Source organism: Aythya fuligula, chromosome 8 (assembly GCF_009819795.1).
Source record: "Aythya fuligula isolate bAytFul2 chromosome 8, bAytFul2.pri, whole genome shotgun sequence".
Taxonomy (NCBI): Eukaryota; Metazoa; Chordata; class Aves; order Anseriformes; family Anatidae; genus Aythya; species Aythya fuligula.
In genome coordinates this window covers 2,312,791-2,339,505 of record NC_045566.1, presented here as the reverse complement: position 1 = coordinate 2,339,505, position 26,715 = coordinate 2,312,791, and the positions used below count along the sequence as shown (strand labels likewise).

Genomic DNA, 26,715 nt, shown 5'->3' with positions numbered 1-26,715 from the left:
CATATCTTGAAAACTTGGACAACCAGTCCAGAAAAATGTGTAACTTTTCCTTTTTCTCCATGTGAATAAGAAGAAACATGGCATTGGTGTGGAGGGCAGGAAAGTGTGTATTTTTTTTTTCCACCTTGAATACCAGCCATTGGCTGCAAATGAACTGCAAAATGGCATTATCTTACATGTTTTGTACAAACACCTTACTGCAAGCAAGCTGGGCTTTTCTTTGGGATGCTCGAACAAACATTTGAAGCTTGCAGCGATTCTAACTGTTTGGCCTTGCAAAATCTGCCATGTTTCCTTCTTGATTTACTACAATGAGACAAAAAAAAAAAAAAAAAAAAAAAAAAAAAGAAAAAACAACTAAGGGAGGTGAGAATTTGCTTGTTTCAGTGCTGCTGCCAGAAAATAGAACGGAAGGTGGGTTGCAACGTGTTCTCTCTTTTGGGGTGTCAGGAGAAAATGACAGTGACTGCTTCTTGTCCTACAAACCAAAGTTTTAGGAGGGATCTGGTCCGTTTCTGAGTAGAAAGCTGCCATTTTTATGCAGCGCTTCCTTCAAATCAGGCTTTTCATAATTTAGGCTAGGCGCCTTTCTCAAGGCTAGCTGAAATATGAATCTGCTGGTCCCGAGCCCAGTATCTGAAGTGTGGTTGCTTCACGCTGCTCTGTGCAGCTTACGTAGCGAGGCATAATGCTTTTAAAGAAAACAAACAAGTTCCCTCTGCCTTATCCTGTTACCGTTGGGGAGTGGACGGGCAGATCTTAATTTTCACTGAAGCATATTTTCACTCGTGTTTGTTGTGTTAAGAATGAGCTTCTTATCTCAAAAGCAATCTTTTTCACAAGACATTCTCAGTTTAATATAACTCGTGGTGCCCTTTAAAGCAGACTGGCTATTCCCAGCTGAGCAGCCTCTATTTATGTGTGTCTGTCAGTAGCAGAATTTATGATAGACCTGCAAGTTATGTGAACTTCGAATGTTTTCACAGTTGTTAAACTTGACCAACTATTTCAATAAGACTAACTGCTTAAAATGGTTTTGGACTTACCAGCTACCCCCAGCCGAAGTATGAGCATTTTGCTCATAAACCCAGCAACCCTCAGACTGCTCGTCAGCAGAGAAAAACGCTGCATTTGTACCTCGACGTAACTCTGAGGAAAGCACTTCAGAAAAATGTGTTTTCCACTCGTTTTTTTAAAGGAGTCTGGGATTTCAGGTCACCCTTTTCCATGTAGTTGCTCCCCATCCACTGTCCTTCCTTTGCAGTGCCCAGCCTCTCCTCCGTCCCACCAAAGGGGACCACATATGTGCATATCAGGGCTGGACTTCCCATTTTCAAAGGAACAAAGCTACATGCCTGTAAAATCGGTTATCTACAACTCATATCTGACTTAGGAGTGGAGCATCCAACAGCAGTGCAAAGAGCTGAGCAGGTACTGGGCTCATGAATTTGGTACCGGAGTGCTGTACGTGCCCATGCCAGGCCCATGTGGGCCAGCACACACTGTGTGTGCCCCAACATCCCTCTGGGCAGAGCTCAGCAGCTTCAACAGGGTCTTTATAAACTTTTCTTTAATAAAAAGAGAAGTAAAATAGCTAATGTTTGCAGTGAGCTTGTGCTTACGGTGGTTACTCTTATTTTTTGCATTGATCGGGGACTGTAGTAGTTATTGATGGGTGCAAATTTTTGGTCAAATAATAGTTTAAACAAGAGAACATTATATGTATTATTTTTAATTAACTTCTGCTGAGGCATGTGTTTCACTTTTAATTCAAGTGTCAGATTTGTGAAGTCTGTTTTTCATCATGCTTAAGGTTAAAATATTAGGTCACCAGAAGAAAGGCTTACTTGAGTCACATAAGACAAATTAAATGTTAGAAGGAAGGAGAAGGGAGGGAGGAGTAGGAAAAAAAAAAAGAAAAAAGAAAGCAAAAAAAAAAAAGCAAAAAAAAAAAGCTGTGACTTAAGAAAATAAGGTAGAGCAGGAAAAAGTTAGTGAGAGATAAAATGGGTTGCAGAAGTCCTGCAGCTCCTTTTGTAGTGCTCAGTATTGACTTTTGGAGCCACGCAAGATTTCATATCAGTTACAAATAACTCAGAGCTGTACTTGCAGTGACCTGAGGCCGAGGAAGGAGTGGGATGTTGCCTTCTTCTGTTGTTCCCGTGGGCAACAAAAAATCTGCAGTGGTTTTATCAAGGAACAAGGTCTTTTAGATGCTTGGCTAGAGAATAGGGTGTTTGGGTGCCGTTCTGTGGGAGAAAAAGCAAAAAAAAAATCATAGGATGGAAAAGTTGCTTGGAAATGAAGAGACTTTCCCACGTTATTGAAGTGCTCTGTGTGTTAATGCCATAAAAACGGATCTTTTGCTTTGGATTAACTGTTTGCATTTGTGATGTTCTCATTTATGAATGTATGTTATTTCCTATGTGTTCTGGGAGACTCGACAGTCGTGGTGCAAAATTTGGTGTGTGCTGTACAGCAGCAGCAAAATCTCTCGCAGAACACGTGGGCAGTTTCGGCTGTCAGCAATGAATAAGCAGTTGTGAGACAGACAGGGATCATTAGCAAGGCCAAATGGAAAATTCTAAATGTTAATTTTTCCCATAAAAAGGACATCTGACAAAGGAGATTTAATGGAAGGCGAACAAAAAGGTGTTACTTAAAACCTTGTTATTATTCTCACTCTCTTCTGTGATTAACAGGGGTTCAAAGCGCCCTTTTCCCTGCTGTTTGCTCAAGCCAGTGCTCCTCGGAGGACCCAGCTCCTTCTGCAGTAAAGCCAGGTTATGCCATGCATTTGGTGTAAAGAGACCTTCTCATGTGGTATCAGTTGCATGAACACTCGCTCGGAGGCCCCGTTATGCCTGTAAAGGGGCAGTTCAATATTTGGGAATAAAGCCCTTAATGTCCAGATGAAGCAGTTTGGAAGGTGTCTGAACCCCGACTGTGTTTCTGCTATATGTAAAGTTTTGGGTTTTTTTCAAAAGACATTGCAGGGGTGCACTTTTCTGTAAATTTTGAGGGGAAAAGAGTCAAATTTGTGGGGAAGAGGCACACAGTGTAATCTGTTATAGCTGAATGAAATCTAAACAACCTCCTTAACTTTATCACTAAATAATGAATAAATTCCCTGATTCTGGGGACTTTTAACTGACAAGAGACTGAATACAGTCTAAGTGTGCACTTTGTGGCTGGCTCTTTGTGCTCCTGCGTGTATCCCCCTGGGAGAGCCCCGCGAGGCAGGGAGGTGTTGTTCTCCTGTTTCTGTGCAAAAAAGTGCCAGTTTGGTGCCATAGCAGTAATTCTCCCCTGTGGCAGGATGGAGAACGGTCTCAAGGGGTTATCAGCATCCCGGATGGGTCACTTGGGTAGCTGTGGTGCATGTGAAAGGAGGAGGAGGTTGTGAGGAGCTCCCTTGGATCCGGAGCCTAGGCACAGCAAGCTGCACTGAGACACGATGGTGGGCTGGGGAGCTGCTGGGGGGGTGCTGAGCTCTTTGGGGTTACTTTTTGGGACTGTCAGACAGTTTGGGGGTTACTTTCTGGCCACAAAGGAGATGAGTATGGGTGTGACGTGGTCTGGTCCTGTCCAGCTGCTCCCCAGGGCCATAAGATGGAGGAATGAGCCCTGCCTGGCAGCCCGGTATCGCTCACACAGCCGATTTATGGGGTGCTGCCGATGGTCGCTCCATCAAAAGCTCCTTATCAGGAGCTAATGCCTGATGAGAGGCGGATAAGGGACGTATGTGTGAGATCATCGCAGCTCCGTGAGAGGATCCAGGAGGAGAGGGGGTGTTTTGCTGTGCAGCACAAAGGCCTGATAGAGGAGGCAATGCTCAACACTCTTAATCTTACCCTGCCTGCCTGCTCTTCAGCAACATTTTACATCTTTCCCCCTGCATCTCGAAACTTCGACGAAGCGCCCTTCCAAACGCAACCTTAAAATAGCTTTGTCGAACCAAACACGAGTGCGAGAGGTTTCCTGCCACTGCCATAACTGCGAGCATATGACTCGCAGTTCATCTCGCCTAATGATGTCAGGGATCTGCCAGCAGCCATCCGAGCGCTCGCACCAGGCTCGGTCCCTAACCAGCTGCAGCTGCCTCTCCCGCTCCCAGGAATGCCTCTCGGCTTCGCGGGAGGAGTTTTGGTAGGGAAGGGATTGTTGTAAAGTGTTTAAGAGGAGAAAAGGAGTGAATCTGGGAGGCTGACGTCCCAGCTAATTTATTTATTTTCGGTCGATATTTAAATCAAGTTCGTGGCCACCGGTGCTGAGCCCTTCCAGGCAGCTCTTGCTTTCCAAAAGCGAGTGATGTTGAGAGAGACGCTGTAAAACTTTCTTACGATGACAAAGAAAAACAAGCAGTCATGAATCGGTGCATCCTTGCCAAGGGATTAATTGCCTGAGAGATGTGTTTTATTAAGCTTCCAAAGCTGGGGATTGTGCAGCGCTGCTTGGCTCTGGATAGTGGGAACCACATCAGCTCCCCCCCGCGCCGGTCCCTTCCCTGCACAAACCTGCCTCCTCTGCAGCTCTGGGAGTGCTGGGGACAGTGTTTGGGAGCCTGGGGGATGTAGGGGAATCGGGGCATTTTGGATGTCCCACTTTTAGCAGGGAATGGCTCTAATGTGGCCTCAGAGCTGGGCCGCTTGGTGACATCCCTGTGCTAAGCCACGCACAACAGCAGCCCAAACTCACATTCATTTTTGGGGCTTTATCCATCTGGAGGCATCACATCAAACCAGCTATCAGCATGGAGTGGGAAAGAGCAACTAACCAAGTAAAATAGCTCCTCAGTCAGACTGTGTTTGCTCACTGAATTATTTTTTGATTATTTGAGGGAAGGAGGCGAATCAGTGGTGCTATGGGACTCTGTAAGTTTGGTGATGACAAAGCCCAGCATTATTCATTTTTTATTTTATACCCCTGCATTTCTAGTGATCCAGCTAAGCCCTAGCTGCCCCGTGACTTTAAAGGGGTGTCAAAACACCAATAGCTTATATTACACAGGACTTCTGCTTAAATTACACAGTGACGTGCAAGTCTGGGCAATTCTCTTCTTTTTGCAAAGCAAAATGCAGCCTTCGCATTTCTGAAATATTGTTATGAAACAGAGCCAACGTGTTCCCACTTTCAAAGTCAGGCACAAGCAACTGGTTTTTGCTCTTTGGAAAGTATGACAGAATATTATTCATCTGTTTGCTTTAAGGGCTATCTGCCAAGTAAAAACTCTTTACCTTTTCTTCTGGGTGAAGCTGGAACATGAGAATGGAACGGAACACAATTTATTTAACAATGTAAAAATAATTTATATGGCATTAGCGCATGTATGGAGGGTGTGTGTGATATATGTAGCAATAAAAAATTATCGATACACCTTTTAATTAATTGCATAAATTGCTGGAGCAACTCTCTTCCCTCCCTGCCGGCACTCATTGGCATTCATTATGAACTCAGCTTCTCCAGAGCAGCACCCACTGTATCCCTGGCTTTGGGTTGCAGGTTTGTAGGTGTAAAATGGGAAGTGGGACCCTTGTGGGGCTGCTCTCGAGGACACGGTGCAGGGCTGATGGAGCCAAACCAAGCCGCCCACCCCCTCTTGTGTTGTCCGCTGCAGCAAGCAGCAGATTCTCCTTGGAAGAGAAGGGCATAAAGCACTCGGTTGTCTGAACTGGGCAACGTCGGCTGCCTTTTCCCATCAGTGCTCCGCTGCTGGATATAAATTATCTAGATAAACAGCTCTGACTAGTTCCGTGCTACGGTAAAAAAAATAAAATAAAAAATTAAGACAAAACGCCTTTCACTTTGTAAGTGAAAAAAATGCCTGGAGAGTCTTCACACAGAGCTGAAGCTATTCCATCTCCACTGGGCAGATCTCAGAGAGAATATGGCATTTATTTGCTTCTATCTTCAGACCAGTCACTAGTCCTACAGCAGCCAGGCTTTGCACCCACACCATAATCCTGTGCTGGCTTTACATCGCCGTCTTCCATGTCACTGAACATTACGATGCCGCTTCCCCTGCTGCTTTTATAATAAAATCCTCGCTTCCTCTCTGGACGTTCACCTATTTACATTGCTGTCAGTTAAAGATTTGGTTACCAAAATAATGGTAATCCAACAATCCCATCTAAGCATCTAACTAAGCTAAGTATAAATATATGTTGGAGTGTGCTGGCATTGGGAAAAGCATCAAGAGGGAGAGCGGTGCTCTTACCTCTTGTCTGGGGACACTCAAAGCACTTGTGATTTTGTCTTGCTTTGTCCTACATCTCTCATCTGTCCATTTTCAAAATGTTGTCCATGTCAATTTTTTTGTGTGTGTCTTTCTCGTTACATACTCATGCAAATCCTTCTCAAAAAAAAAAGTCAGGAAAAAAAAAGAAAAAAGAAAAAAAAAATCCATGGGGTGTGGTAGAAATGACTGCACGATTACAGCATCTTTGGAATATGTATTTTTAATAAATTGGATATAGTAAAAATAAATACAACATGATCTCACGAGGTCCAGCCTTTCTATTAATTTATGAAATCTTTCTAAGTGAACTCATATTGAAGTCTGGTAACAAGACTTAAGCTAAACCAAGTTCCTGGCCCAGTTGTTGGTGTTTGCTGGGAACATTGTTTAGATGTGAGCAATTTCTGGTGATTTAGAAAAAGACTGGGAAAGAAAAGGCGGTGTGTTGGGAAGTGGGCCTTGATGGAAGGTGAAAATGTTTGTGTTTACAAAGCAGCCTGTGCAGGGACACGTTTGGCAGAGGTGGGGACCATGCATCCCTCCAGCTGTAGCATGTGTGGATAAGAAACAAATTGTGGAGTGAGCGTGGTTATTGCGGATTGATCGTGGGTGACCGGGAATCCTACCAGCAGAGCAGGACCTCGTGTTGCAGCCGGGTCACGCTGAGAAAGCCCGTGGCAGGGGATGAGCAGAAGCACGAATTTGCACCAGCCTTTTTTTAGTGTAGGGTTACTTTCTTATTTTCTTACCATTTCAGGAGGTCGTGAGCTGCTGGTGACCCAGAGCAGACAGATATAACTATTGCTAGCACAAGACAAAGGAGAGCGAATGAGGGGAAAATGAACCCAAGTGGTGACAGCGAGTTTAGTCCGTTTTTTGCAAATTTATTTTCTGCCCTGACTTGGTCTTTCCTGCTGGAGCTGTCCAGGTGCCCCTTGCCAGGTGACACCTTTGCCATCTTCCTAGGGCCCTCAGTAACCAGCAGAAGGACACAGCTCGACTTCAGGGGGAAGGAGGACGCAGAGCCTCGTGTTCTGCTGCAGGTCAGGTCGTGTTGTCGAGTTGGCAAATGCCTGCCAAAGCTCTCACTCTGCCTTCTGTAAACTTGGAGCCATTTAAAGGCACCTGAGTATGGTGTAACTTCAGTCCCTGGGGCTGTTATGCGTCAAGCCAGAGGCACTGTTGCACAGGGAGCTGCAGTGGGATCTGATGCAATGGGCAAGCTCCAAGATAAACACCAAGGCTGGTCTAGCAAACCGAGTGGAAACCAAATTTGAAAAGAAATGATCTTAAAACATGCAAGTGCTGTATCATCTGTCAGGGATTAAAAGCCAGCGCTTTCCTTTTTTTGTGTCTTTGCGAGGGCTTTAGGGGGTGCGGGAAGTGGGAGAGGTGGGGGCAGCCCCCAGACCCCAAAGCCCGGCTGGGAGGAGCGCGGTGGCTGCTGCGAGCTCAGGTGGTGAAGTCCATCTCAGTCAGCAATGCCTGCAGGCTTGGACCCACTCCCGTTTCATTAGGACTTGAGCTCATCCGTTAATTTTACTGCATTAATTGCTGCATCGGGCCTAACTCACCTCCTACTGGAGCCACAGGGCCCCGTCCTTTACCCATGGTGGGATGGTATCGGGACCTTGACGCAGATGTTTGAGCAGTGACGCTGCGATTCGCTTACAAAACACATCCGAGCTACACGATGTGTGAATTGTGCAGAAGGAGTCACGACCTGCCTCCATCCCAAGAACCAGAGCCGCGTTTTAGCGCCAGCCACCGGAGCGGCTGCCAGTTGGCAGCGGGAGGTGAGGAATGCGTTTAAGCCGGGCCTGAGCTCTGCGGCTGTGGGCTCTCTGTCAGGCTGGGTTTGGGGCAGGTTTACTGCCGTTTCTGCACCCCCGCTGCTGGATGAGAGCTCTGGCAAGCAGAGGGTGCTCGGCCTCGGCTATAGTTCAGTGGGGAATAACCTTAGATGGAGAGCTGGCAGCTGCCCCCAGATCCTGCCATGTGGGGACTGCCTGGCCACAGAGGTGTCTCCGGCCTGGGTAGTGCCAGGTATAGCTTTGGTAGCTTGTCGAGGAAGGTGGGGATGCCCAGGGAGCCTCTAGACACTATGTGTAAAATTTTCCATCCTGAGCCATCTTAGAGAAAAGAGCAAGAGGGCACACAGAGGGAAATGAGCTCGCAAGGGAGGGGACAGGTATCATTTAGAGGTGCAGAGGCAAGAGAGGATTTCTCATGGTATGAAGGACGACACAGAAATGGAGCCAGGCAGTGCCGTGTGGCCGCTGGTGTTTGCTGCCAAGCACATGCCAGTAACTTCGTCACGAGGATGTTACCAACACATCCCAGCAGGACTCCATCAGACGGAGGTGTTGTTTGAACTCCTGGTAGCTGCCAGAGCAAGAGGTGAAGCTCGCGGCCTGGTGCCACCGGGACCACCTCCTAACCTCCATGCCGTGACTGAGGAGACACCAGGGCACTTCACCGCCTGGTGTCCCGGGGTTATTCCTGTCCCACTCCACTGTTCCTGTTCCTTTGTCTGATTTATCCTTCTGCTCCAGTTTGGAGCTGTCTTCCAAGACAACTCCAAGCAGTGCCTGCTCCACGTGAGCCACTATTCTTACATCTTACCTCTGCAAACTCTGCTCTGGCATGCAGCCTTGGCAGGGAGAGGCTTCAGGATCCGAGCTCTCCTCTTTCCTCTAATCTTCACCTTCGGAGATAATCTCCCAAATCCCGCTCCTCGGGGCATTTCCATCAAGGTAAGCTGGTGGCCCTGCTCACCAGCAATCCTTACTGCTGCAGCTATTTCAGTTAAATCTTCTTTAGTTCAAAGGTGAACCTCGGTGTGAGGTGAATTTGCTTTGCTGATGTTAATTGCATTCCTCCCGGTTTTGTCTTCGCTAATTGTGTGCTTAAATTGCACTGCTTGATTGCCTTCCAGAGCAGTTGCTGTTAGGTGTAGTCCCCAGGTTAAATCCCCTAACAAATTATAACACAATTTAATAAATAAGGATAAAAACCAAATTGTTAATAAATAAATAATGATGTGTATCCTCTCGGGGGATTAATTGATTAAAAGATGGAGAATTAGCCTCCTGTGCCTGCAGTCACCGTTGTGGTTTTTCAGTTCAGGTTTCAGCGGCTGCTCCTCTCCAAGAACCATCGTGGTGCTTGTGCCAGAGCCGACGCCGTGCAGAAACACACGGCCGTGCTCGGGTCTGTTCCCCTCTCGGTGTCTGTGCTGCCCGGCACCCGAGGCAGCTCAGCCTACTCTTGCTCTAGCTAATGAGTTGAATTGGCAGATTAGAGGTTGTGCTTTTGCAATCCAGTTTGCAATGTACTTGGGAACATCTTGGGACCATCATCCAGCCTGGAGCCCTTCCCACTGATTTCTCAGCTGATGCGGGATGGCTGGGGAAGGTTTCCATCCCTCCCAGCCCGCTTCCCCACCCCCTGTCTTCACAGTCATAAATTACCACCGCTAATTCCCGGTTCCTAGCTCCTCCGTGTGAACTTAAAGCAACGCTGCGTGAGTCCTGGGACCGTGCTCTGGAGCCGGTAGCTGCATAGGGCCGGGAGATGCTTGGGGTGTCCTGGAAGGCGATCCCAGCACTTCTCCCCGCTAATCCCATTAGCTCGCCCTGGCCGCTGTGTCAGGGCACCAGGAGCCCGGCTGCTGGGCTGGCCGCTGGCTCTAAGCCCCGCACACAATGAGTGGGTGACTTCAAAGAGGCTAAACGCAATTTGCATTTCCAAGCTCTCACAGCCAAGGTCTTCAGGAGGGGATGAAAGTGTCTTTTGTTAAGCCTAATGGCAGAGATGATTAAAAAAGCTGTGATTTTTCCCTATTAGCGACATCGTCTGATTCCGCTGTTACGCTTTTGGCAGCTGGGGGAGGATGAATTTGGGGGGAAAAAAAATACACGAAGGAACCTGTTGCCTACCCGGCTATGATCATACCTAGGGGTATTCCAATATCACTTACTAATATTTCCAATATCAATTATTTCCTAATTTGAGAGCTAAATAGGAGGGTCTGGGAAGAAATAAGAGAAATTATTCAATTTTCATTACATTTTCATTAAGCTTCTCCATTTGCCGCGGCCTCATCAGAGCTGAGGTGTCTGTTCAGAGAACAGGTCCCAAATATCTCCAACCAGATCCTCGCAGCGAGGAGGTAACGGGGCTGACTGACCCGCTGGAGGCATGTTACAGTGTCCACGTAAGCTCAAATCCTCCTCAAAGCATCCGTAGGGCCCTGCGGTGTGCAGCAGCGAGCTGCTGCTTCTCTCTTCAACATAAGCAGTGACTGCTCTGGTCTGCAGAGGCTCAGTAATTTCCTTTCTTTGCCCTGTTTGAAGAATATTGGCAAATAATTTCACATCTGGATTTATGCATTAAATGTCTCCTAGAGTGTATAAAACAAAGCACCTAATGAAAGAAATCTGTCTATTTAACTCCTGTTTTAGCTTCGGTTCTGTTTTAGCAATAACTGTTACCGCGCTGGTGGGGGCTGAGGAAACATTTCCTATGGCAGGGTATCAGCGCGGGGAGGGGGTGATTCTTTGTATGCGCCTTTAATTCTGGCTCTGCTCGCCTGACTCTTCCTGCTGTGCTTATCACCATTAAGTATAAGTTTGGTTCGCAAATGGAAAACAGCATCTTAGCTGCCTTAAATAAATGTAATTTTATTTTTCCTGGCAGTTTCTGTTTTCTCTTCTGTGCAAGGCTGGGTATATTCCTGACTGTAGCCTCCTCCTTCCTGCAAAAAATAATCGCAGACAACATGATAATAACAAAATAATTCAGACAACATTCGTGCGTGTTCTTGCTAACCCAAAATGCCAGTACCTGATTTTGTGATGCAGCTGAAAACTCAGGCTGTTGTATATTCCTTATATTCACTTGGAAATCCTTTGCGAGCTACTGAAAACTACCTGCAGCACTGTGGGAATCCTTTAAGGTTAAAATCACCGTGGGCACAAAGCCCGGGCCGTGCCCTCTGCACTACCTAAAGACCATATAATCCCTTATCACAGGCTCTTAATGGAGGCGAGGGCGGCGTGCGGGCTCCCGCGCCGGGCGAGCAGCCCCAGAACGAATCGCCGGCTGCGAGACAAACGCGGCGAGCCCCTCGCCTCGGCCGCGGATAATGCGAGTGCCAGCTCCCCGGAGGGACATTCTGCTGCAAAATCGCATGTGAAACGTTTCGCTCTTTTGTGTTTATGATTGATTTCAGCGACGAGTATGAAGAGGATGGGTTTTGCCAGCCCTACCGGGGGATCGCTTGTGCGCGGTTTATTGGAAACCGGACCATTTATATGGAGTCCTTGCATATGCAAGGTGAAATAGAAAATCAGATTACAGGTGGGTTAAAAATGCACTTGCCTCTTTCCCAAGAAGCTTTTCCCCCAAAGCTGCTAAAGTTTCATAAACCGCAGTGCTATTTTTATGTGCTCTTTATCCTCTCTTGCTGTGAGCTCCCCACCAAAGCTTGCCTGGGACCCCTGCGTTGCGCAGTGTCAGGGGAGGGAGCTGTCTGGAGAGGGAAGATTTGAGCAGCCTCATGTCTCTGCTGGCCCACTTAACCCAAAGAAGCCACAAAACTGCTTTTCTGAGGAGCAGGGGCTGTGCATTTACAGCTCCTGGGAGTGGTTCAATGCCAGCTTGCCCTGGGCTGCTGTTACCCAAGCAGGTTTTAAACGTGCAATTTAAAAGCATGAAATTTTGACACGCCACTTGTGATGGTAGGAAAGCTGTCATTTTTCACAAAGGTACAGGTTTTGTCATTGGGCAGCCTGCAAGCACTTTATTTTCCACTTGTTGGGCCAAAAGCATCCAAATATTGTATGACTTCGTAAGCCATTATAAATTACTTGGGGAAAAAATGTATAATTGGGTTTGGGGTTTTGGTTAACATGCTTAACATTAGGCCAGTGTTGAAAACCAGATGTTTTTTCTCTGTCAGCGAAATCAGCATCGTTAATAACTTTTAATGTAATTAGTGCTGTGTATTTCTGCAAGGCCTGTTCGTCACCTGGCTGTCTGAAAAGAATAGTCGCAATGGGAAGGGAGGGATATACCGGGAAGGCGAGAGCACGGGAGCAAAATTCCCACCGGGTTAGGTAAAATCCTTTTGTATATTTTACAGCTGCCTTCACCATGATTGGCACTTCCAGCCATTTGTCGGATAAATGCTCCCAGTTTGCTATTCCTTCGCTCTGCCATTACGCCTTCCCCTACTGCGACGAGACTTCGCCGGCTCCGAAGCCACGAGACCTGTGCCGCGACGAGTGTGAAATCCTGGAGAACGTCCTGTGTCAGACTGAGTATATTTTTGCAAGATCTAATCCCATGATTCTGATGAGATTAAAGCTGCCCAACTGCGAGGATCTGCCCCAGCCAGATAGTCCCGAAGCCGTCAATTGTATCCGGATTGGGATTCCCATGGCAGATCCCATAAATAAAAGTAAGTGAAAACGGGTGCAGAAAATACCATGGTGGAGACCGTGAAGCTGCATGTGCCTCAGTGCTGGAGCTAGTGCTGGGCTTTGAAAGCACACAGGCACCGTGCTGTTGCCTTGCTGTACTCCCACACTTCTTCCCTAGCCAGTCTTGAGTGGGCTGAAATTCAGAAATATTGTTTCAGTGATCCACTGACCTTGGTCTTTGGTCAGGCTGGGCTGCAGCCTGCTCCCAATCTTTATACATCTGAACAGGCAAATATAAAACGTGGCTCCCACAAACTCTCCACCTTCATATGAAAATAATGGCTGCGATTCAGATTCCCACTGTAGTTTTTACTTCTTTTGTGTATCTTATATTAAAAACGCTTGGCATAGGCTGTTTTCATTACAGAAGCATAAGCTTTAAATCCTCCCAGGAATGTGAATGCAAAGCAGGCCCCGCGTTGCAGCCGCAGCAAATTGGGAGCCCGTGCTCCTGAGCTGGCTTTGCCGGCCTCAGGCCAGCAGAAGCACACGGGGGGCTTGGTGCCCACCCCATCCGGCCGCCATCTGTCTAACCCCACCGACCCTTGCCTTGAACTTCTTTATTTCTCTCTTCAGATCACAAATGCTACAACAGCACAGGGGTGGACTACCGGGGCACGGTGAGCGTGACGCGGTCGGGGCGGCAGTGCCAGCCCTGGAACTCGCAGTACCCCCACACGCACACCTTCACCGCCATCAGGTACCCCGAGCTCAACGGGGGGCACTCCTACTGCCGCAACCCCGGGAACCAGAAGGACGCCCCGTGGTGCTTCACCTTGGACGAGAACTTCAAGTCCGAGCTTTGCGACGTGCCGGCCTGTGGTAATTGCTGCCTTTTTTAATGTCTCACTTTGAGAGAAAAAGGGAATTTGGCTCGCCCCCTCTGTACAGCCCTCCTGCAAACCCGGAGCCCGCAGGAGCTGCGTGCACGGTGTCTTTTTCGAATCCCTGAAAAGAGAGCTCTAGGAAAGGATAAATGCAGTGCTTGTAGCTGAAGCCACAGCATCCAGTGCAGGAAATCCCCCTGCTCTGGGGAGGCCTATGAGCACTTACTGCCCGCGCAGCTGGCACAGGGCTGGCGTGAAAATATTTTACTAAGGAATACCTGAGCGCTCCCCAGGAGGTGGTGGGGCAGCACGAGCATCCCAGGCTTTCCAGGTTGCCATTCCGATCAGTGTGACTCCTTAATCCAAACGAAACAGGATCAGAGAAGTTGTGCTGCTGATGCTGATCCGCAAAGCAGTTAACAAAACATTCTACTTTTTGCTTGGTTTAGTAAGAACCATCTTAATGAGTGCAAACATCACTTAACAGAGCTCAGGCCTTGTTTAAAAAATAGAAATGAGCTTGCCAGATGCTTTTAGCTGCCTTTGAGGTTGGTGTTTACCAAACTGCCTTGGCTGTATTTTGGTTTTTCAAAATGATCAAAAAATGAGATTCAGCTCACATTTTAGTTTGCTTTTTTGAGAGCTAGGGTAAGTGGATGGAAGACCTGAACAAATGGTTCCTAATTGTTTAACCTGCATTAAAAAACAGCAGTATCAATAGCGTGCCAAGAAAACATACAGCTCTTTGCGTGGTCATGCCAGAAATGTGTGCAGAAATGTTCTGGAAATCCACAGAAGAAAGTTTCACACAAAAATTTTATGTTGCCTCCAAATTGTGACAGTAACAGTACCTTTCCCCTTGGAAAGGAGATAGCTTTTGATGTTACTGTTCGATAGCCAGAACCAAATTGAATTATTTCTGGTTATGGTTATGAACATTCCTGCAGTGAGACATGTGCTGAGCCTGCTCCAAAGTCTTTTTCAATTAATGGAAAGATGGGAATCGATGCCAAAGTGGGATCTAAATTATGTTCTTAGTGAAAGAATGGATTGGGGAAAGGCAGACAGTTTGGGATATATCACATGCATCACAAACCCTCTCTAAAATTCATACATACTTTTCAGAGTCTTGTATCTCTTTTCATGCTATTTCAGTGCATCTAAGTTCTTTTATTTTTCTTCTTAATTAGGCACAGTGACTGTACAAGAGTACTTTAAGCTATATAAACTGTTCCACAGCCTTGCTTCAGCCCTTCACTACAGAAACCTGGGTCTAGGCAGCAGTCAGCAAGACTCCCTGTAGGGTCTGGTCAGTGCTGGGCTCTCTGCCCCAGGAGCTGGTCTGGGCAAGGAAACCTGGCTCAGCCCCAGGTACATTGGGAAGCTCAGGCTGGGCAAGCTCAGGGGTCTCTGGTGCCACTGAGCTCACGGCGTGCCATGGCACTGACAGTCTGTGACCTTTCAGCCATGTGCAGTTCGTGTTTTCTCCGTTTTGTTTCCCACAGGGCATCGGGATAATTGGGTAGTTGAGAGCTGAGGAGGGGGAGCTGCTTCCAAGGGCTGCTCTGGATGGGCTCTGAGATCCCAGGACTGTTTTGGTCTTTTGATCTGGGATAGCTGGAAGCGGAACGCTTTTGGCCGTGTTGCAAAAGTCTCTGATTTGAACGTTTTACTAGATAATAAATGAGATAGGCTGGCTGGCTTGAGGAATTCCTAACAAGGGTTTTAATTACTTCTCACCATTGCCTTACATGGTACTCGCTGTACAGCCGAATTATATGGGATTGTTATTTTAAATACAGACAAATAGAACTATATCAGGTGAGCACTAATTTAATTGTTAAATGCCAATCTGCATATTAAAACCCAAATACCACATGGGACTTGCATTCTGCTGGTTTTGCACTGGCTGAAAGAGCCATTTCAGGCACAGTTTAATAAGTATTGTGCATTCGGCCTCACCAGGACATGCCTAGATGGGAAATGAATTTAATTGGGGTGGCTCCCAAGAAACCTATTAACCTAATGAGGCTTCATGGCAAGGGCTGCTACTTAATAAGAACAATAATTTCCTTTGACTGGAATAGCTCAGGTGATGAACTAGTGCCCAGGTCTCCGTCTGCCTCATGCTGCTGCTTTCTTTTCCTTTCTTCAACTGTATCCTTCCGTTGTCTCACAATCTGTAAGAGATTGGTGTCATAAAAGTTTGTCAACTTGAATATAGGAAGATTTGAAACATGGAGCAAGTCAAGAGTGAGGCTTGGCATAGACAAATATAATAAGGTTTTGAAGGAGAGGGAAAGGCACTGCCTGTCTGTGCTAGAGGATGGCAACTTGTTTAAGACACTGCTGATGACAGTGGAGTGGGGAAGGTAGAAGGGATGGCTTGGTCTTTACTCCCCTGGGGACAAGACAGCCTCTCACCTGCTTGTGGCACAGGGATCTGTGCAGGCTGCTGGGTAGAGCTGGCTGTTCAATACAGATGGGGTGGGAGCACGCCTTCCCTCGCAATTGAAAACCAGGTGGCACAACTTAGTTTAAATAGAGGAGTCAAAAAGGAGCCCATGGGGGAGCAGGAGGATGGGGTGAGCCTGTCAGTAGAGAGGGTCTACATAAAGTGACTTCCAGAAACATTTGAACTTTGCTTCTGTCACCATTTGAGCCAAACCAAGCTTCAGACTGTGTGTGTGTATAATGAAGTGCATGAAGGATATCTGTGGGGGCCATTAAGCATTTCTACAAATGCAGCTTGGAAAACACAGACAAACAAACTGGAATGACCCTGCATGAAGAACAAAACAGTCCCCGTCCTGCCAGAATCTGCCCGGCCTGATTTTGCTGCAGATTTCCAGCACCCCTCTCAAAACAAGTGGGCAGCAGCAGCCCGTCCCGCAGCTCCAGGTGATCTTCAAAGTTCCTGGGGTGCCTTACAGTGGGTGTGTTAACCCGAGTGTAATTACACCCTCAGTTTTTGGATGCTGCTGGGGAATACCAGAGCAAACAAGCTTCAGTGGCCTCGTGCTCAGAGCTGTGTGCTTGGACAGCATCTTTGTCAACACAGGCAGGTGCTGCATGAATGCAAGGGTGTTATCTCCTTCCCAAAGCCTCTCCCCTACCACACCTTTCCCCTAAGCAACAAGCTCTGTGAACCCACAGATAGCTGGAGAGAGCTGAGTGTCGGATGTCCTTGCTGGGCAGTGGTGGAAGAGGGTTTCATACTTCTAAAATTAATCACTCACTCCCTAGCTGTGAAGAAAGCTGTATGCAGAGGGAGCAAATACTGCAGCTAGTGTTGGCACTCTGGAAAATAAACTGGCATCCCAACCTCTTCCAGATCCTTGTTTTTTACAGGTTTTATCCACGATGTAGCTTTTCTTTCAGCTGTCCCTGCTGCATCCTTTGAGAAGTGCTAGCTGTTGAGAATAGGAGGCTGGAGATAATAAATGGGGGGTGAAACTGTCCCTTTTAACAGCTGCCCATAATCCCAGGGGACTCTTTCCTCCATAAGATATTCTAGAAATTATTTTTCCTGTGGACCTCTATTAGACCATTACTTCATTTCCCCCAAGCAATAGCCACGTAGTGGTATCCAGCTATTTCATAACCATAAGTAGGTTTGAACTGACATGCTGCAGTGAAATTGTTCCTGGCCTTGTTGGTGTATCTTCCATTCTGTGTTCCTACAGAAACAGTACTCAACAAAATGAATTTCTCTGTTATTATTCAAGAAGGTGGCTTGCAGTAGTGTTACCTGGATGCTTTATTCCTGTTAATACTTCTAGTTGACCCAGGGGTGTATTTAACTGCATGGATACTTCACTCATTGTTTGTTTTTTTCCCTTGAACCAGATTCTAAGGATTCCAAGGAAAAGAATAAAATGGAAATCCTATATATCCTGGTGCCGAGTGTAACTATTCCCCTGGCCATAGCCTTGCTCTTCTTCTTCATCTGTATCTGTCGCAACAACCAGAAGTCATCCTCCCCTCCAGTTCAAAGACAGCCTAAACATGTAAGAGGACAAAACGTGGAGATGTCAATGCTCAATGCCTATAAACCAAAGGTAAGCCTGCAGCTCATTTCTGCTTCCATGTTTGCTGCCTCTAAGGGCAGGGAGTGAAATCCTTTATTGATTGAGCGCTGAAATGTTAAGCTGATTTCCAACTTAAGGTTTCTGCTGGTGCCTTTTTTTCTTGGGAGGACTTTTCTTGTCAGCAGCACAGCAAGTGTCATGCTGGGCCTAATTCCTACATGTCCATGTGTCTGCATATGTAGAAGCTGGAACTTTTAGTGGTAAAAAAGGCAGCCCATTCCTGAAGTACCTCTAGATTACTTATCTTATTTGGAAGCCTTTTTTTAAGTCAGAAAGTAGTATAGATATGATTCAGCATTTTCTCAAGAGAGTTTTTTCCTGGATCTGCTGTAATCACGCACCACCTTCACTCAGCTGAAATCACTTTGGAAAGATTTGTTCCTTGTTTTTTCAGCCCATTTCAGGCTTACCTGATTTCTCAGTTAAAAGAGAAATTAGCACAACACAGCCCAAGGATCTACCTCTAGCTGGCCAGCACAGCTGGTGCAGAGCTGCTCTTGTTGCTGCTGTTGTTTTGCTTCAGTCTACTCCCTGGTTCATGAAGCGTTTTTAAAATCATTTCAGATTGAAGCATGATTAACCATGAGCTTCTTGCTTATGGGCTGGGCAGCCAATTTGCAAACCTGTAGCTATCACCCACTGCAGGGCTGTAAATGCCTTCTGCCACCTACAGGCAGAATAATGCCCTGGAAAGATTATTTAATTGTCTTGTTTTGCACACAATGCCAATTCTTCAACAACTTGGTGGAGATTGTTCTTTTTTTTGAAGCATTTCAGAGTGAAAATCAACATGTACAAGTAACTAGAATAGAAACACAGTGAAGTGTGGGATCTGAAACAGTCAGACGTGCCTTTGGGCAAGATGTTATTTTTGTGGGAAAATGACATAGTAAAATTAACTAAATTTGATTTTTATTGGCGCTTCAGCCATGTGAACTCTAAGCACTGATTCTTCAAACTTTGCTGGTTTTTTTTTTTCAAGTATTGCTGTTGTAGGTGTTCTTTCTACAGTGTGGAGGTTGCTAATGGGCATTGGGAAAGGTTGCACTTGTAGTTCGGAAGCTGTGTTCTCCATCTCTGTATAAGTTCAGGAGTGGTTTGCTTCTTAAGTTCTATAAAGGAGCTATGGGCTGCCACCACTGCTTGCTCTTAAAAGTCAGATTTATAGAATTAGATTGTAAAGAGTTAATTGTGGCAGGCCAGGGAAAATTACTTCAGTCACTGCATCCCACAAGGTGCAGGGAATGTGGTACAAGGGGTAGGGGATGGATGGAGCTGTGCCACCCAGCACGAGGTGCTTTTTTGGGGGTGCTGCCCCGTGTCTGTAGAGTTGCAGGCTCAGAGCAGTCAGGATAAACACAGAAGGTTGTTGCAGAGGAAAATTCCAGCTCACCACCCACTCACTGAAAGTGTAGAAGACTCTTTTAAGTCAATGATAAAAGTAAACCCACAGCGTGGCTCTGCTGGAGAACGCGGTGCTGATTTTGCCCTTTAGTAATACAAAGTGCATGCAGAGATGTTTTTATATAGCATATTGCTAAACTCTTTGTTTTAAACAGTTGCGGACATTGGGACTGCAGGACTGCTCTGTGGGGTTGGGGTAGACAGAGGGCTTGGTCCATTGGTGTATTCTACCTCCTCAGCCCCAAGACACACACGAACCCGGTGACTTTATCTTGGTTTTCCCTTTGATGTTCTTAATTTCAGCTTCCATGTACAGCTTAGAGCAGCTGAAAATGCTTAATACATGCTTAAAAACAAAACATGTGCTTAGTAACAGAATGTAGGTAATAGTACCAGAACCATTTAATTTGGTAAGTGTCAAAATACATCTTGCGTCCAACCACCATAGAATATTTTGATAAATTTGGACTTGCTTCTTGGTTCCCCTTCTAAGGTAGTCTGATAAATTCACAGCTGAACAGGAGATAAAGGGAATGTCAGCATCATTTTAACCAGGTCACGATTTCCACCTAGGCTGCCGACACACTGATGCCTTATGCACGCCACATAGGGAAGCAACTTACTCAGAAGTGTTTTGCAAATATAGACCAGACTGTTTTCTTTTGATGTTTAAAGTCATATGCTGCAAAAAGCTTTCTGTTTTATTTATGCTAATTCTCTATTTTCCTACTGGAAACCCAACCCGCCCTGTTTCAAATGTTTTGATTGCTTTTCAAACAAAATTTGAAAAGAAAGGAAGTAGAATCCTATTTTTAAATACGGTATCCAGTATTAATGTCAACTTCGGGTAAAAACACTTTTAAAGCTTTAAGCTCCAAGTGAGGTAGATGTGTGTTTGCTCGTACAAATAAAAATGTTAGCATTTCATCCAAGAGCCTGTTTCAGTTTTAAGGGATTTTAATTGCCCTCAAAAAATATAATAAACCGAGCTTGTCCTGTCATTCACCTAATGGAAGGAGCCGATAAAGAGATAGAGGCGGTGGGCTTCGCTCTTTCTGCTCTTCCTTTGTACTCGGTTTACTTTGGCGTGCTGCCTCATATGTATTTTACACTTCTTTACATTTTGTACACCGATGTATGACAAATACTTGTCAAACAAAAACTAAGCAGATTTATAACCGCTTAACTTGAAATGAGCCCTTCCTGCCAAAACTTTATGACTTCATTTTCTTTCATAGTTTTCCACTATGTTGGTTCAAACAGACAAACCCTGCCTGAGGTCAGACAGAGGTCATTTCACTTTCATTACTAAAATATAATTTACAATATGCCAGACCTAAACAAGTTTTAGCCTAAAGGATTTGTATAATATAAACCATCTGTTCCTCAACAATATAGCTAATTTCCTGCCATCACCGTACAGTCTACTGGCTGCCTGCTTAAATGGCTTTATGATGATGATGATTATTATTATTTATGCAGTATTTGTCTAAAAATTGAAAGTGGTCAATATAATTAGAATTCATTTCTTCTAAAATGCCACTTTTTAATGATTTTTCTAATACGTCAGCTTTCCTCTATTGTCGCTGTAAAGCTGCAGCTATATTTCAGGAAGGCAAATGCTAATGTTTACACTGTTTTATGAAATGTAGGTCCCAAACTCATTAGTCTTAAATTACTACCCATGGCTATATGGAAGATCCTAAATGACTGGCTTTGTGTGTAGGTGTTAACAGCAAGTGTGGAAGTTGGTGTCTGAATGTAAATGCAAGTTCTTTATGGTCTAAGAGTGAAGAACAACAGAGTTTTAAAAAATTTAGCCTTTCTTCTTCAACCAGTATCTCATTTTTCCAGCTGACTCTGTCCAGCATGTTTGAGATTGAACATTCAGTCAAGTGTGAACAGAAAGAGTCTTTATTGTACACTGAAGGGTTAATAGCAAAGTCAAGGAAGAATTGGCTACAAGAACATAGCTTTAAAAGAAAAAAAGGGTTTCTGCTAAAACTTTAGGCGCGGGCCCAGAAAGCACTTCAGCATGCACTTAACTTAAAGTATGTGAATTGACTCAATTCCTGAAATCAGTCAGATTCAGTTTCAAGTATATAAATGCCCAAGCCCAAGTATATAAATGCTTTTGCTGAAATGCTGATGGTTCCTGCGTGTATTTATATCTAACACATACTACTTTTATCTGATCTTGTGCAAAGGGTAAAAAGTAATTCTAAATTTAGTTTTGGAGCAGAGTACAGAGTAAGATTAAGCGTTTTTCAGCCCTGAACTGTGCAGATGTTGGGATACTGGTGTTAGGATACTGAACTGGGGCTGCTGCATTAGTGCCTATCTCTCACAGGTTCCCTGCCACGTGGGTGTGCAGCCCCAGGAGCTCTTGTATAGGTTTGCACGGCTTTCAGACTTCCTGTGTGAAAAGATATTTTATTTAAAAACACATGTTCAGCTCTGTTTTTCTAACACCTTTTTACTGTCATTTCTTTCCCAGAGTAAGGCTAAGGAGTTGCCTCTTTCCGCTGTGCGCTTCATGGAAGAACTTGGTGAATGTGCTTTTGGCAAAATCTACAAGGGACATCTCTACCTTCCAGGCATGGATCATGCTCAACTTGTTGCTATCAAGACCCTAAAAGACTTTAACAACCCCCAGCAGTGGGCAGAGTTCCAGCAAGAAGCATCTCTCATGGCCGAGCTCCATCACCCTAACATTGTTTGCCTCTTAGGTGTTGTGACCCAGGAACAACCTGTCTGCATGCTCTTCGAGTACATGAACCAAGGAGACCTGCACGAGTTCCTCATCATGCGATCGCCACATTCAGATGTTGGGTGTAGCAGTGACGAGGACGGGACAGTAAAATCCAGCCTGGACCACGGGGATTTCCTACATATTGCAGTCCAGATTGCAGCAGGGATGGAGTACTTATCAAGTCATTTTTTTGTCCATAAAGATCTTGCTACTAGGAACATTTTAATTGGAGAACAACTTCATGTGAAAATTTCTGACCTTGGACTCTCAAGAGAAATCTACTCGGCAGATTATTACAGAGTTCAAAACAAATCTCTCTTGCCAATTCGCTGGATGCCACCAGAGGCCATTATGTACGGCAAATTCTCTTCTGATTCAGATATTTGGTCATTTGGAGTCGTTTTATGGGAGATATTCAGCTTTGGACTTCAACCGTATTATGGATTTAGTAATCAAGAAGTCATCGAGATGATCAGGAAAAGACAACTGCTGCCGTGCTCTGAAGACTGTCCTCCTAGAATGTATAGCCTGATGACAGAGTGCTGGCATGATCTGCCATCTCGGAGGCCACGATTTAAAGAAATCCATGCCAGGCTGCGCTCCTGGGAGGGCCTTTCAAGTCACACTAGTTCTACCACCCCCTCAGGTGGGAACGCCACCACGCAAACAACTTCCCTCAGTGCAAGTCCAGTGAGTAACCTAAGTAATCCTAGGTACCCTAACTACATGTTTCCAGCCCAAGGTATACCACAAGGCCAAATTGCCGGGTTCATAGGACCACCAATACCTCAAAACCAACGATATATTCCGATCAATGGGTACCCGATTCCACCAGGATATGCTGCTTTCCCAGCTGCCCACTATCAGCCGCAAGGTCCACCCCGGGTGATCCAGCACTGCCCTCCTCCAAAGAGTCGCTCTCCCAGCAGTGCCAGCGGGTCGACCAGCACAGGTCACGTCACTAGTTTGCCGTCTTCAGGATCCAACCAGGAAGCAAATATCCCTTTGCTATCTCATATGTCAATTCCTAGTCATCCGGGAGGGATCGGTATAACAGTTTTTGGAAACAAAACTCAAAAACCGTACAAAATAGACTCTAAGCAGTCTTCCCTTTTAGGAGACTCCAGCATCCATGGACCTAACGAATCTATGATTTCAGCTGAATTGTAAATAAGCGAGGCCTTTGTAAATATAACTATTTACAATACAAACTAGAATGTCGTAGAAAAGATTTATATTCAAATATTTTATTAAAAAATTCTTCTGGTTGTTTAACAGACATTGCAGCAAGTATCTTCTGTGAAGTTTAACTGCTTAACAGGATGGGCAGACTCAACCAGACAAAGATCATTGTGGTATGAATACCCAGCTTTGTGAATGGACTCATTGTTTCGTTAAGTGCCACCGACAACTCAAAAAGGGGAGGGGGAGATTTTTTAGAATAAAAACATTTTATCATATGCTTTTTCACAGCTTTCTTAAGCATCTGATGTGGTTTAAATCACAGAAACTTTTTTATACTGAAAACATATTTTAATATTTGTCTCTTTTTTAGGAGATGCAAATATTCGGCGATTTACTGGGTGTGCAATTTCAGTTCCAATAGCTAGTTAAAGTATTTGTAAATTTTGCAGTCAAGGATTATGTTTCAAGTATGTGATCTGAGAGCTGAATAATTTACTTCAGGTAGGATTTTGGTCTTTTGTTAAGTTGGGAGTCTGAGTTCAGATTCAGACCAAAAAAGTCTTTTTATATGACAGCACAATAGTTTGAGTTACCGACTTGCAGTCTACAAAAATCATCCGATATTGGCTGCTAAAGATGGCTGGAGTTGTAAGAAATTGCCTTAAAGGAAATGAAATTAAAGTATTTTAATTTCAGAACCTGGATCAACTTATTCAAAGATAACATTTCATAATTTTTATACGTAGTTAAAGTGGAAATTTTATATCCTTTTGTTGCTATGCAACTGTTTAATGGAAAGGCTCCAAACCACAATTTTATATATGACAATCAGTTTTCCCAGGAATATTTATTGTTTCAGATCGATACGTAATTTCAGTGATTATGACTCCAGTAACCCCAAAGAAGGGAAACTCACATTCCATCAGGCAGCAAATCCATTGATAGCAATTTAGTCTATCAATTCTAATAATGTGAATTAGTGTTAACTTTCATCCTAGAAATATCACTTGTGTAATTACTAAAGTTCATTCAGGTATAAGCAATCTAGATTATTCATTTGAAACCACTTTAATGAGTTACAAAAGTGCTGTGTACATTATGGTTTTTCACACTCTCTTTTGTACTGAATAGTATTTTTTATTGTACACAATGAAAACAATCTTTTGCTCAGTTGACAATGTTGTATAATATGACTTTATTTTTATCTTTTGCACAAAAGTGTGATGGTGTTTTGTACAGCAGAAGTGAAAATACATCTCTGCATTTTATATCTTGGTCTGTTTCTTTTTATTTTTAACCTGATGTAGATGTTCTTGAAATATATTATGGTGATATTCAGCCACTACCTTATACAAATATTTTTCTTTATTTTCACTGCATGCATTTAATCACTGTATTACTTGATGATTGTTTTATTAATTATGGGCATTTCAATTAGGCAAGCATGAAAATGTAATTACAAAGGCTATTTTATAATTAAGATATGTGCATTTTTGTATTTCACATGCCAGAGATGATATTAAACACTGATTATTTTATGCTGCTGTTTATTAAAACATTGTTTTAATGTAAATACATCAGTATTTCCTCCATCTTGGCAAAAGATATTTGAAAAGTTTAGTATTTAACAGAGAGCTAATATCTGCTCACCTAGCTCTGGTAGGGAGTCTGCTGAGAGGCTCCCTTGAAGAAGACACAAGAGTTTTGAAAATAATAGTTGCAGACAGGTTACTCAGGCTTAGCTGAACACTTGATTGTGCACGTATTTGCAGAGCACCCAGAAGAAGTTTTTGCTCTCTTTGCTGTGCTCTCGTAGGTGCAGTTTAGCTCAGTACCGAGCACTGCCCTTTCAGCTCCTTGCTTAGGTTTTACGTCCTGGTGCCTGTGAGCTGTTGTGTTGTGTTGTATTGCAGCGGCAGCCAGAGTCCAAATGTCTCCATTGCATAAGCTTGAAACTAGTTACAGGTTAAGAACAATCAGTAATTAAACAGCAAGGGCTTTTCTGACTTCTGAGATACTTCAAGCATCTAAGATGCCACCTTCCATGTGGATCAAAGTTAGATCTGTTGTGAAAATATGTTACATGTTAGGTAGAACTCAATTCTGAAGATTCAGACAATAATTACATCTTACTAACTTTTATATCTGCATCAGGTTACGAGACTTTCAGATGCTAAAAACTTAGTTTTGAGCAGAGATGTTTTACAGGTCTGGATGAGATGTTTTCTCTCTGAGCTGCAGCTGTTAAGTAACTAGTGGCTAGGGAATTGCTTTCACACTCATTTACACACACAGTTTTGTAGGACTCACTTGGTGTCTTGATCAGTAGACAGTCACTGTATTGTCATTCTTGAACCATTTTTTCCTCTATGGACTCCTGCATACTTGCTTGACTGGTTGCATCAGTACAGACAATTCTTGTGCATCCTAGGCACCAAACACACAGAGAAGGAAGAAGCCATTTTTTTTCACCAGCGTCATATTATGACGTTTCTTACCCAATACCATTAAGAGCTTGAAATTTCACCAATGAGAGTTAGTCTGCCACTTCATAACTAATTAATTTCAGGAAAAAAAATAAAAAAAGGAAAAAAAAAAAAAGAAGCTGTATGCAGCCAAACAGATTTGTGGTCTTTAGGGTAGGCAGCTGTTGGAAAATCTTCATTAAAGAACATGCTGTGAATGAAGTCAATAGAGAAAAAAAGAATCTTTGCACCATGGATAATGCACAGTATATGGAAAAACACAGTTTAAAAAGATACAGAGATACCATGATCAGTGGTCTCAAAATATTTGCTCAGCACTGTCAAGCAACAGCCTTCACTCAATGAATGTATGAAGAAAATGAACATATCTTCAAGAGGCCCTTGTTGCTTCGTCAGGCTGGAAGAGACAGCAGTGGAACCAGCTCACAAGCCAGTTGGAATAGCAAGTGATGTATGTCCCATCAGAACAAATTTGAACATATGAGACATAATGCCATATTTAAATTAAATTCTGTGACGACAAGCATGAAACTTAAGTCAAACCACGCTCACATCAATACTGTACGTACTGCCATGGGATTGCTGTCTTATGTACATTAACTGTAGCTGCAAATCTGCACACTTAACTTTAGTCATCAGGATAGGACAGCACTAACCCAAGACTAATACTTAATGTGGTCCCTCACACACCTTGTGGTTCTATGTTGAAAAAGGAGCTTTGGTGCAAGCTCACTCACAGATCAGTTTAGTTTGTTTATTTATTTATTTCCCTTTGTTTCAAAGCAAGCTGGATCCTTAAGGTTAAATAGACTCATGGTTAGGAGATGGAAAGCAGCACTGAACAATACACCTGAAAACTCTTAGGAAGACCTCTTCCTGCCCTTCTCTCTCTCCCTCTCTCAGTGGGTGAAGTTTGTGAACCGTGAGGCTGAAATCACAGTCTTGGCTCAAAAACGATGCTTAGGGAACAAATGCTGAAGCAGAGAGGCAGGAATTCATCAGGGGGAGATTAGAGGGGAAAAATAAGTCTTCTAAAAACCAATTAGATAACGTGGAAAAGAGATGTTGCCAGAAATGAAAGAATTACTCCTCAGGTGGGAATGCAGACATACAGATAAAAGGTATTTTCATGGCAAATGAAATAAGAGGGAATTTTCCAGATTCCTCATGCTAAATGCAAGAATCATCTTACCTTGTTCCTTCAAAGAGACGGACAGCCAAGGCTGTTGGAAATGTAATAACGG

General features: G+C 44.4%; 1 protein-coding gene across 2 annotated transcripts in view; it reads left to right on the top strand.

The window, feature by feature from the left end:
* The window catches only part of ROR1 (receptor tyrosine kinase like orphan receptor 1), a 150,612-nt gene extending 126,143 nt beyond the window's left edge, over window positions 1-24,469 (top strand). For both annotated transcript variants that reach the window (XM_032192377.1, XM_032192378.1), the window contains exons 5-9: window positions 11,475-11,602; window positions 12,387-12,704; window positions 13,303-13,548; window positions 17,403-17,614; window positions 21,546-24,469. In XM_032192377.1, coding sequence (XP_032048268.1) covers window positions 11,475-11,602; window positions 12,387-12,704; window positions 13,303-13,548; window positions 17,403-17,614; window positions 21,546-22,970 — 2,329 coding nt within the window. In that variant the 3' untranslated portion in view covers window positions 22,971-24,469. The remainder of the gene's footprint in view (window positions 1-11,474; window positions 11,603-12,386; window positions 12,705-13,302; window positions 13,549-17,402; window positions 17,615-21,545) is intronic.
* The last annotated feature ends 2,246 nt before the right edge of the window (window positions 24,470-26,715 follow it).